The 11,749-nt window shown below is 54.3% G+C and overlaps 1 protein-coding gene across 1 annotated transcript; it reads left to right on the plus strand.

The window, feature by feature from the left end:
- Nucleotides 1-3,160: 3,160 nt before the first annotated feature.
- LOC131571659 (serine/threonine-protein kinase PAK 3-like) lies at nt 3,161-10,791 on the plus strand. The gene is made up of 6 exons (XM_058824439.1): nt 3,161-3,204; nt 3,463-3,580; nt 4,370-4,469; nt 4,741-4,937; nt 8,693-8,861; nt 10,679-10,791. The coding sequence occupies exons 1-6, from the start codon at nt 3,161-3,163 to the stop codon at nt 10,789-10,791; spliced, it is 741 nt and encodes a 246-aa protein (XP_058680422.1).
- The last annotated feature ends 958 nt before the right edge of the window (nt 10,792-11,749 follow it).

The following is an 11,749-nucleotide window of genomic DNA, read 5'->3' on the forward strand; positions in this document are numbered from 1 at the left end:
GGCCCACTTGTATCAAAGTCTATGATTTGCCCTTCTTCTGGGTGCTTTCCCAGCTCAATAGAAAGCAGCTCCTAAGGCACTGGCTTTTGCCCATCTCTCTCACTTCTGTCTGCCTGCAGGGCACAACAGCAGGGTCAGCAGCTCCTCTGGCTGCCTCTGTCATTGAGGAAGAGGATGAAGAGGAGCAAAGGAAGATGAAGCCTTCAGCCGCTGTCCCTTCACAGCCTGAACTTGCAGAGCCAGTAAGTGACAGCTGAGCTTGGCACTGCCTTTGGCGCACGGCCAGGCTACCCGTTTTGGAGCAGCCCTTGTTGCTCGTGGCTGAAGATGCTGGCAGCCGTGTGCCTGCTGTGACGTAGTGCGGCTTCAGGCAAGCTGGGGAGCCCTGGCCAATGGGTTCTGAAGTTTGACATTGAAGCTGGGATGCTGAGAGGGCGCCAGAGTGTCTCTTGGGATCAGACAGGAGGCAGCATTGAGTGACTCTCAGTGCAGGAGTCAGCCCCTTGTGCCCGTTGTCAGTGCAGGCTGCCTGTGGTCAGCGGACAGCGCGGCCCAAATACGCAGTTGACAGCCTTGCAGGGTACCTGGCAGACACTGGCCCCTGGAAGGGACCTGCTGTCTCCGTGGACTAATTAGCTTCAGGCTGTGCTTCACTTCCAGCCGGTCAGAGCAGTGTTTGGAGAGGAGAATCCTCGGCAGCCCTGCATTGTAAAAGGGCGGGTGGGTCTGGGCAGGGCTGGAAGGCGGCTCCCAAGGGCCGCTCTCTAAAGGCTGCCATAGAGAAGGGAAATCCGTGAAACAGATCAGAGAAGGGACACGCTGCGGGCTTCTGAGCAGACTGTTGCCTGCCAACTCCGGGCTGATTTCATTCCGGCCCAGGAAAAGACAGGAGGAGGAAAGCAGCGAGGCTCTGGGGCCCTGCTCTGATCTCTTTGTGGATTTGGCAGCCCCATCGATACCTTGTTGCCAGTGTCTTGCAGAAAAGCTGAACACGTGGAGCATGGAGGTGGTCGGGAGGGGCTGGATCCAAGTAGCCTTTGGGCTTCTCCCGAAGGTGCCTTTGAGAAGGGGACATGGGAACTGCTCCAGCTGGAGAGGCCTGGCCGTGGCTAGCAGCACCTTCCCAAGGCCTTGCTTTTGCTGTGCGCTTAGGGGGGGGCATGAGTGCCAGCCACCCTTCTGACGGGCAATCCTTTCTTGTCCCAGCGCAAGACAGGCTCTGCCATTCAACCTGGTGCCGCCGGACCAGCATGGCCTGCAGCAGCCAGCTCAAGCCCCGCTGCCGGCACTTCCTGCAGCAGCGCAGCCCAGCAGCCCGAGATGAGGGAGGAGCAGGGCCTGAAGACACTGAGTACGTCCGTCTGGTGCATTTCTTGTCTGCCAGAGCAGGGTCTTGTGCGAGTGTCTGGGTGTAGGCTGCGCCAGATGCTGGCCCTCAGTCTCAGAGGCACTTAGGCCTCTCTGCAGAAGGTGTTGTACTGCTCTGAGGAAGCGCGGCAGCGCTCAGGGAGTCCCTGCTGCCTGTGAGGGCGGCTGGGCCTGGCTTGGCCCTGCCTGGGCTGCCTTCTGGGCCAAAGACAAAAGCAGAGATTGTTTCTGCTTGAGCAGAAGGCTGGCACGTAGCAAGTGACTATTGCCCAGGGAGCTGTCTGGCCCCAGGTGTTTTCTGGCTCTGGTTCTTACTCCTCCTCCGGCCCAGACACTTTGTGCCCCTGGCAGTGGACCTGCCAGTGATGGTGGGTGTGACTGCGGAGGCAGCAAAGGCCCTTGCTTACCTCTTAGGGCCCCCTTCTTAAGGGCTCATCATTTTGGCTTATCGCGTGAGATGCTGCTCTTGAAAGAAATCAAGGCCTTCTTGGAAAGGCCACCTGATGAAAGGTGGAGAAGATGGCCCTCCCACTTGCTGGTCTCAGCAGCTGGAAGCCGCGGGACCGCAAAGGGCCCAGAGCTGCGGGCAGTAGGGCTGCCTTTGGGACGCTCTGGGCAGCGGCGTCTCTGTGTGCGAGTGAGCGCCCTGCACTGCTTTTGTCTTTCAGGGAGCATCGTGAGTCCGGGCCGGCCAACGGGCAAATACACGGCATTTGAGGAACTCGGGCGAGGGTAAGCGTGACGTCAGCTCATTTTACAAAAGTGTGGGCCAGGTCTTTGGCTGGTGCAATATCAAGCGTGAAGTCAGGCAAGCTCCAATCATGGTCAGGCTCCGGCTTGACCTCGTGTCGCCTGCCTGGACTGCTCGGTCAGAGCAATGCAAAGGCCTCATCAAAGACAAGTTGATGCTGGCAGTGTCTTGCTTGCAGCAGTGAGGAGCAGGAGCTGGGAGAAGCCCTGGCCCTGCAGCTTTGTGGCCTGAAAGAGCACCTTGCCATCCAAGAAAGGTCAGATTGTCAAGGACAGTCTTCTGACTCAAACTGTTCTCCCTTTTTTGACACACACATGCATGCACACCCGCACAAGGAGAGAGTTCCCCTTAGGTTCTGAAATGACCTGGCAGGGTGTGCGCCTTGGAGATTTCCAGCGGCCCTTGGTCTTCATGCTGCACCTTAGTGTTCCCTTGGACAGCCTGCCCCGCATGGCAGAGGGCTCACGGGCTAACATGCTGTTGGCCGAAGAGATGCTGCAGCCAGGCATTTTTTCTAAGGAAGGCGTCCAGGCAGCCTGGGGAGATCTGCTGCCTGGGCTTGCTTTCACTGCCAGAGGGATAAAGGTCTCTTTCTGCTGCTTTGGTCTTTCTAGAGGGTTTGGAGCTGTTTATAAAGCCCTTGACACCAGCAGCGGACAACAGGTAAAGTGCCAAGAGCCCCACGCCATTTTGCAGCTCTGGAGCGCTTTGCCCGCTGCTGTGAGCTGTGCTTGGAGGTTTGGGTGGCAGCTCCATGTCTGCAGCAGGGGCTGTTCCTCTGAAATACAGTCGAGGCTCAGGCGGCAGAATGCATTTGGGATGGCTTTTGGTGCTTCTGCTAAGCTCTGCTGTCTAGTGACAAGGCACTTTGGCCCAGCGTGCTGCCTCATTGCACCAGCACTCGCTCCGTGCTCCTTGTGATCTCGAGCGGGGTGCGTCTTCTCAAGGTACCGGTGGCCAATGTCATTGCAGGTGGCAATCAAGATCATGTCACTCGAGGAGGAGATGTCCGAGGAGCTGGCTGCCAATGAAATCCTGGCCATGAGGGACAACAGGAGTCCCAATATCGTTACCTACTTAGACAGGTTGGCATATTCTGGTGTCAATGTAGCTTTAGCTGGTGCAAGCGCAAAGAGACGATGCCCTTTGGTCGCTGGCAGAGAACAGAGCTGGGGATGATTTCTCTGCGTGTCTCCAGAGCGTGGGAGGAGGTGGAGCTGGTGTTCAACAGTCTCTTGTGGCACCCGTAGCTTGGAGAGCAGCTGCAAAAACCTGTCTCAGGCCCTGGGGTGACTGAGGCTATGCCCATTCTGTTGCTCCATGCCGTGGTTTTCTTCTTTCAGCTACCTGGTGGATGCGGAGCTCTGGCTGGCCATGGAGTTCATGGACGGCGGCACCTTGTTTGATGTGCTGAGGGCAGTGTACCTGGAGGAAGGACAGATAGGCGCTGTCTGTCGGGAGGTGAGGGATCCCGCTTGTGCTTGCCCAAGACTGCCCGGATGCTGCTTGTCGGCTGGAGCTTAAGGAGAGCCGAGATTTCTTGCTCTCACCTTTCTTTTGCTGCTGCTGCTGCTGCTGCTGCTGCTGCTGCTGCTGCTGCTGTCACGCCACACAGGAGAAGAAAGAGCATGGGAAGTGTACTGCCTGCCAGTGCCCTTGCACTCCTCAGGCTCTGTTCTTGCACTCTTCCATCCTGTCTGTCCTCTGGCCTTGGTGCTCGCTCACTGGCTCAATTTCTCTTTCTTCCTCTTCTCAGCTTTGCCTGGGAATGTTTGCCTGGAGCCTGTCTGTCTGTCCTACATTGCTTGCCACTGGAAGGCAGCATGCGGGTGGCAGAATTTCAAGCTAAGGGCAAAGAGCTGTCCTCAGCTTCAAAGGCTAGCATTGCAGCCTGCATGGCGATGCATTGTGGAACAGCTCGAAGGTGCTGCTGTCACCAGCAGCTTCCTCTTCTGCTGCCACTAGGCTTCCCCAAAATTCTTTGCCGTGCCGCCTCCCAGCCAAAGGTGGCGCGCTTCCTACCCAAGGCCGGTGGAACTTTTGGGAGCCCAGATGCCTTTGCTTGGAAATCTAGAAAAAACTTCCAAGAGTGTTGAAGCAGCAAGCTCTTCATGGTGACAGCAGCGTGATGTTTCGCCCTCGCTCACAATTCCCTGAGAAAGCCGCCAATCCCCTTGAGCTCTTTCCTTGCGGGTGGGATGAAATCAGATCCTGCAGGTTAACTTTCCCTCCCTCCTTTTTCTCTCTCAGTGCCTGCAAGGACTGCATTTCCTTCATTCCCGCCAAGTCATCCACAGAGACATCAAAAGTTGCAACGTCCTGGTGGGCACGGACGGATCCGTCAAGTTGGGTGGGTATCCCTGCTGGGCTGCAGCATGTCCAGCATATGCCGTGTGCTTGCATTTTGGTGACGGCCACTGGGGCAGAAGGGCGGCTTGGCCAGTGCGTGAATCGTCAGGGTGTTTTTGAAGCGGCCGATGCCTTATTTGCCTGGCTCCAGGCACGTGGAAGGAGAGCTCAGCTGCTTTTTCAGTTAGATTCAGCATGGCCTGGTCAGGGCAATGGTTTTGGCTGCTTTGCCAGTGGTAGCTGGCTTTGACAGGCTTTGTTTTTGTCCTCAGGTGACTTTGGCCTCTGTGCTCAGCTCAGCCCTGAGCACAGCAAGCGCAGCTCCAGCGTCGGCACTCCCAGCTGGATGGCACCGGAGGTGGTGAGAGGAGAAGCCTACGGCCCCAAAGTGGACATCTGGTCCCTGGGGATCATGGGGCTGGAAATGGTGGAAGGGGAAGCTCCTTACCAGCGGGAAGCCCGTCTCCGGGTAAGGTGTAGCTTAGCAAGAGGGCTCTGTGTGGAGAGAGCTGTGTGTGGCTAGCAAAGGAGCAGGTGGAGTGTCCTCTTGCATCCATGTGCTGTAGGTTTTTGAACTGCTAGAAAGGAACGGGCCCCCAAAACTGCAGAACCCCAGGCACCACTCGGCTCTCCTGCGCGACTTCCTCCGCTGCTGCCTGCAGGCAGATGAGGACAGGCGCTGGTCTGCCCAGGAGCTCCTACAGGTAAGAAAAAGCAAAGGGGCAAAAAGCCCTGGCAGCTGAGGACACCTGCATGAAGGGATGAGGAGGAGGAGGAGTGTGGGCCACGTGGCACAGAAAGCTGCCAGGACAGGAAGGCGCAGGGGGACATGCTGCCCTCAGCGCTCTTTGTGTGTCTTGCTGGTAGCCAGGGAATCCTGCTTGAGCCCGCAGGCTCAAGTGATCCTGGAAAGTAAGAGTTCCTTTCTTTGTTCTTTTTCCTCTGGGCAGCATCCCTTCGTGACCTCAGGCGATCCTGCCTCCAGCCTGGCTGCTCTGATCATCTCAGCCAAGCAAGTGCAGGAAGACTGGAGAGGAGACACCTGCGCCTGAGGAGGCCCTGATGCCCCGCCAGCCAAGAGGAGGGAAAAGGGGATGTGTCATCTTTAGGCAGAGCTTCAGCCATCCCCCGAGGTTGAAGAGGAGCTGTGCCGTAGCTAGGAAACATGATAGTGTAGATATTTGCTCAGTTTAGCTGTTAGGTTAGCTGTTAGGTTAGCTGTTAGGTTAGGTTGGGTTAGGTTAGCATTAGGTTGGATTAGATTAGGTTAGGTTAGGTTAGGTTAGGTTAGGTTAGATATGTTGTTAGGTTCAATTTAAAGCTCTGTTGTTTTTCTTTCTGCAAGAGATGAAAATTGAAAAAAATTAGGAACTATAGGGATCAACTTTTAAGGACTATAGAACGTAGACAGCTTGGATAGTAGAGGATTGTTTAGCTTAGGATAGAGTGTTGTTAATTTAGGGAAGCTTTGAAGTAGAAATGAAAGAATTGTCATAATAAGAATTAAGCAGTGAGAGGAAAAGCTGGGCTGCAGCAGAACTGGAGCCTGCAGGCGCTCCAAGCTGTCAGCCTGAGCAGGCCACCTGCAGGACAGAATGATGAAGATGAAGAAGCAGCGAGGGGATACTTTGTTTCAGCCCGAGTGTCAATAAAAGTCGAAAATATCCAGAGTGTTGTAAGACTCCCTTCCTTGCCAGGCTGTAGCTAAGTGGACAGTCCCTTTCAGAGGCCCAAAGAACATAGTGAGGTAAGCAGCTTTGCTTACCTGAAGTGTGGCATGCCTGTGGGAAGCTGAGAGACCTACAGGTAATGAACACCAGGTAATGAGCTGCCATTCAGGACAGCACTAGGAGGCAGATGTGCAGTCCTTTCTGGGCCTCTTGTCTTGATCAGATGTCAGGCTGATCAGCAGCAATCACCATTTTGTTGCCACCCTCCTCTCACTATGTCACCTGTGGGATGGAATGGCATTCTCACAGCGGCAGCATCTGGCATTTCCTCCCTGCTTCTCTTTTCCCCGCTTTTCACCCCAGACCCCCAGGGACCCTCTGGGCCAGCCTCATCCCCTACAGGGGTGTGCAACCACCAGGGCCTCCTGCAGAGCCCCATTCCCACTCTGCTGCCTCCTTGGCCTTTTCCCACCTCTGGGCCAGCCTGCTGTTGCCAGGTGTTGGAAACATGCACACAGCATAGCACACCTGTCATTGAGCAATTTGATGCAGGAGCCCCTGCTGAGCACGGCTCCCCACCCCGGCCCTTTTCCCACCCAGCTGTGGCTCCATTTCGCCTCCATCTGCTGGCATACCCACTGTGAGGGACTGCTCAGGGACTGGATGCTCCTTGAATGTTGCCCACAGGCCTGATTTCCACGCCTCCCCATTCCTCCTACCCCTAAGGCTGCCTCAGCCGTCTGAACACAATTTTTCTTACTCTAATGGCTTCCTGTGCTTTACTTGATACTGTAAGCAGAAGTACACCGTTTTGATTGTCTTTCTTCTAGAATTAATAAAAATAAGTTTGAAGTACTCCTAGATTTTGCCATTGAAAACTTGAGGCAAGTGCACAAAGTAGAGAAGCTTTCTGTGCAGCTTTTCAGTTAATTTGAGGTCCCCTTACTCTTCACTCACTTTCAGCATATCTGTTGATTTTCCTTTGCTCTCATCTTTTAAGCTTCATCCCTTGTCTATCGATCTGCAAAAATAGCCTGTAAACCCAACGCAAATTTACTATCCTTTGTATTTTTCCTCTTCTGGAAAAGCTGAGGCTCGTGTGATCTTCTCCTGTGATCTAGACTTTGATTCCAATCTTGGCTCTGCCGAAGTGCAGAACAAATGTAATTTATTGCCTGCTAGTGTGATCTGCTAGCAAAGGTCACATTTAGAGCTAAGCATGATGCTTCTCTCCCTCCGTTGAATACACATCTTTGTGTCAAGGCCTGGTGACTTCCAGGAGCACCTGGAAGCTACTGCCAAGGACAAAAGTCTCACTCTTGCTGGTTTTGACACTGATTTGTTGGGAGGATTTTGATCTACGTCGACAGTGATCTACAGGAACTGGATCCTTGACACCAAGTGCCTTCAAGCAACATCTCTAAGCAGAGTGGGCAATGAAGTCCAGATACTAATGAGTTGTGGTTTGTTTTAACTCTGTCTAACATATGGTACACTATCCCAAAACATGTTATTTTTGAGTGCTTCAGGCATTGAAAACTTAGGTTTATTCTTGTCAACACTTTTCTTTCCTCTCTTCAGAAATCTGCATGTCCAGCTATTAATTTCTTTCTCAGCTTGTTGAAAAGTTACCAGTCAGACAAGACTTGTTTCTTGACCCAGAGATGGGGCAAGCGTCACCGTTAGGCCGGACGTGGCATACACACGTGATCAGGGTCCAAGAAGAAAAAGGTTTGTTTGTTTTATTCTGCATGTTCTCCAGCTTATACACTCTTAACAAAGCGTGATCTCAAGTCACTAACTACATCACAATAACTTCTTCTATCCATTGGTGCAAAGCAATTAACGTCAATACAACTGGCAAAAGTTTTACAGAAATTTATAAGGCACGTATGCACATCTACTTCGGCACCTAGTCTAGCATACGCAACTTTTCCTGAATCTCTTCTAATGGGTTTCCATGCTGACGGCCTTGTCTTCTTCCTTGCTATGGATACACTCAAAAACCATCAACTGCTATTTCTTCCATGAACTCGGCTTTGCTTGCAGGCCAGCTGTCAAGCCCCTCCATAGGTCAGCATGCACCCGCGTGCTCAAGGAGCAACTGCAGCCTACAATAGTCCTGGAAATTTATTATCTTTGCTTCGTTTGCCATCTAAATGTCACTGAAGAAGTTAGGCTTTTCCAAACCAGCTAGGATGCCACCTAGAAGAAGCAGACTTGCTTTCAGTCAAAGCTTTTGGGACCAAGAGTCATGTTTGCTTGCATTGCTTGGATGCCGCTTGGATTGGTGCATTTTCTGAGTTCCCCTGGCATGCCTTGAGCACTGCCTTTGTGAGTGAGGAGAATTTCCCAGGCTTTTCTTTTGCATCAGCTGTACACAAGGTTGTCTTGCTGGGCACAAGAAAGCCACAGAGCAGCTGCCATTGTGAGGTCAAGCCAGAGGTGCCACGTCACAGTGCTGTCAGCACAGCGTTGTCCCGGTGCGCGCCAGGCCTGGTCGTCCAGAGCAGCTCTTCCGCTGGCTCCCTGCAGGAGGATCCTTGTGCTCAAGGAGCTCTCAGCAGACGGCCTGCACCCCGAGAGGAGTCTTGGCTTTCCCTTGGCTGGCACTCAGCGTGCAAACGCGCACAGCACTGCCAAAATGATTGGGCAAGTCTGTGCCGCCGTTTGCACCATCTTTTCTGTTGTCTATTCTGGCTACTACCTGACCCAGCTGACTCGTAAGTAAAGGTTTCTCCTGGGGCTGGCATTGCCCGACTTTTGCTTGGCTCTGCTCTTTATGCCGCAGCAGTGGCCCAGTTTCTTTGGGAACAAAATGGCCGTGAAGGTGCCACCGCTTTGGTCAATGTCCTGCCAGCAGCATCAGCTACAAAGGGGGCATCTGTACTGGGTAGCGCGTGCAGACTATTTGCCATGCAACCTGCAGCGGTTGCCTTCCCTCCCCGGGAGAGTGCGCGGCAGCGGAGTCTGTCATTTCCTCAGCTTGCTGCTTCAAGCAAGACAAGCTGCAAATTGCAGACTCTGAGGGCAGATCCTCACAAGTATTTCTACCAACTCAGTGGTTCTCTCCAGGAGTGAAGGAAAGCACCTTTTGCTCCATATTCTACCCCTTAAAGGCCTTGGCTGCATGACTTGAGCCTTTGATGCTGTGCCAAGACTGCGATTGCCTTGGCCATGCAGCACAAACTCCAGTGCAGGGAGGGTTTGCTGCTGAGCCCAGCAGCTGTTCCTGGGCTGCTTCAGCAGGGAGCTGCCACAGGGAAGGGACCCTTTGTGGAAGCTTTGCTGGGCTATCATCTTCAGCCAAGGGATGGGAATTAGGGCATGCAATTTAAAAGAATGTATATGGAAAATGCAGGAAAGAGAAGAGGGAAATGTAGCTTGAGCTGTTAGGCACAAGAGAAGCTCAAAGTTTTGAAGAGCAGCGGGCATTTCCAGCACCGCCTTCCTATTTCTCTCTTGGCAAAAGAGGCCCAAATGTAGCCAGAGGCTCCTCTAGCGTCCTTCTTGTTCTCTTGCTTGCTGTGGGAAAGAGCTGTTGCTCCTGGAGGCATGTTGGGAAAGGGAAATGCTCTGTGTTGGGACTGCCTTGTGCTGTGGGAGTGGCCAGCACAGGCACTTTTCTAAGGGCCTCTGGTTCCTTTTGCCTTGCTGGCTGCAGGTCACCTGACACACGGATGGAGACAAGCCTGTCCTTTGGTGAGTGGCAAAGGAAGCTGAGACGTTGCTGGCGTGTGAGAATTGTGCAGCAATTCTGCCAGCTTGGCCTGTTGCAGCCGAGTGTGGAGTGCCGGCGTGGGAGGCTGAAGGAAAGGCCAGCTGCCCGGTGGCATCAGCAGTAGCAAAGGGAGCACTGGCTGTTTGCTGATTTTCCAGTGAAAAGCCTTTCAAGAGATGAAAGGCAAAAGGGACAGCTCCAAGGCATCTTGCTGCTTCTAGGCAGCAGGGAAGCTCAAATGCACAGCAAGATGGAGTAGCAGCTCGTTCAGCCAGCTTCCTCGGCTTTGCGTGACTCAGAGGCCCACTTGTATCAAAGTCTATGATTTGCCCTTCTTCTGGGTGCTTTCCCAGCTCAATAGAAAGCAGCTCCTAAGGCACTGGCTTTTGCCCATCTCTCTCACTTCTGTCTGCCTGCAGGGCACAACAGCAGGGTCAGCAGCTCCTCTGGCTGCCTCTGTCATTGAGGAAGAGGATGAAGAGGAGCAAAGGAAGATGAAGCCTTCAGCCGCTGTCCCTTCACAGCCTGAACTTGCAGAGCCAGTAAGTGACAGCTGAGCTTGGCACTGCCTTTGGCGCACGGCCAGGCTACCCGTTTTGGAGCAGCCCTTGTTGCTCGTGGCTGAAGATGCTGGCAGCCGTGTGCCTGCTGTGACGTAGTGCGGCTTCAGGCAAGCTGGGGAGCCCTGGCCAATGGGTTCTGAAGTTTGACATTGAAGCTGGGATGCTGAGAGGGCGCCAGAGTGTCTCTTGGGATCAGACAGGAGGCAGCATTGAGTGACTCTCAGTGCAGGAGTCAGCCCCTTGTGCCCGTTGTCAGTGCAGGCTGCCTGTGGTCAGCGGACAGCGCGGCCCAAATACGCAGTTGACAGCCTTGCAGGGTACCTGGCAGACACTGGCCCCTGGAAGGGACCTGCTGTCTCCGTGGACTAATTAGCTTCAGGCTGTGCTTCACTTCCAGCCGGTCAGAGCAGTGTTTGGAGAGGAGAATCCTCGGCAGCCCTGCATTGTAAAAGGGCGGGTGGGTCTGGGCAGGGCTGGAAGGCGGCTCCCAAGGGCCGCTCTCTAAAGGCTGCCATAGAGAAGGGAAATCCGTGAAACAGATCAGAGAAGGGACACGCTGCGGGCTTCTGAGCAGACTGTTGCCTGCCAACTCCGGGCTGATTTCATTCCGGCCCAGGAAAAGACAGGAGGAGGAAAGCAGCGAGGCTCTGGGGCCCTGCTCTGATCTCTTTGTGGATTTGGCAGCCCCATCGATACCTTGTTGCCAGTGTCTTGCAGAAAAGCTGAACACGTGGAGCATGGAGGTGGTCGGGAGGGGCTGGATCCAAGTAGCCTTTGGGCTTCTCCCGAAGGTGCCTTTGAGAAGGGGACATGGGAACTGCTCCAGCTGGAGAGGCCTGGCCGTGGCTAGCAGCACCTTCCCAAGGCCTTGCTTTTGCTGTGCGCTTAGGGGGGGGCATGAGTGCCAGCCACCCTTCTGACGGGCAATCCTTTCTTGTCCCAGCGCAAGACAGGCTCTGCCATTCAACCTGGTGCCGCCGGACCAGCATGGCCTGCAGCAGCCAGCTCAAGCCCCGCTGCCGGCACTTCCTGCAGCAGCGCAGCCCAGCAGCCCGAGATGAGGGAGGAGCAGGGCCTGAAGACACTGAGTACGTCCGTCTGGTGCATTTCTTGTCTGCCAGAGCAGGGTCTTGTGCGAGTGTCTGGGTGTAGGCTGCGCCAGATGCTGGCCCTCAGTCTCAGAGGCACTTAGGCCTCTCTGCAGAAGGTGTTGTACTGCTCTGAGGAAGCGCGGCAGCGCTCAGGGAGTCCCTGCTGCCTGTGAGGGCGGCTGGGCCTGGCTTGGCCCTGCCTGGGCTGCCTTCTGGGCCAAAGACAAAAGCAGAGA

This window comes from Ammospiza caudacuta, chromosome Z (genome assembly GCF_027887145.1).
Source record: "Ammospiza caudacuta isolate bAmmCau1 chromosome Z, bAmmCau1.pri, whole genome shotgun sequence".
Lineage (NCBI taxonomy): Eukaryota > Metazoa > Chordata > Aves > Passeriformes > Passerellidae > Ammospiza > Ammospiza caudacuta.

Excerpts from the sequence above, each read along its gene's own strand:
- LOC131571659 (XM_058824439.1), top strand. The coding sequence starts at position 3,161 with ATGAGGGACAACAGGAGTCCCAATATCGTTACCTACTTAGACAG. Across the intron at positions 3,205-3,462 it reads ATCGTTACCTACTTAGACAG|CTACCTGGTGGATGCGGAGC; the intron begins GTTGGCATATTC and ends TTCTTCTTTCAG. Across the intron at positions 4,938-8,692 it reads AGCGGGAAGCCCGTCTCCGG|GAGCTCTCAGCAGACGGCCT; the intron begins GTAAGGTGTAGC and ends CTTGTGCTCAAG.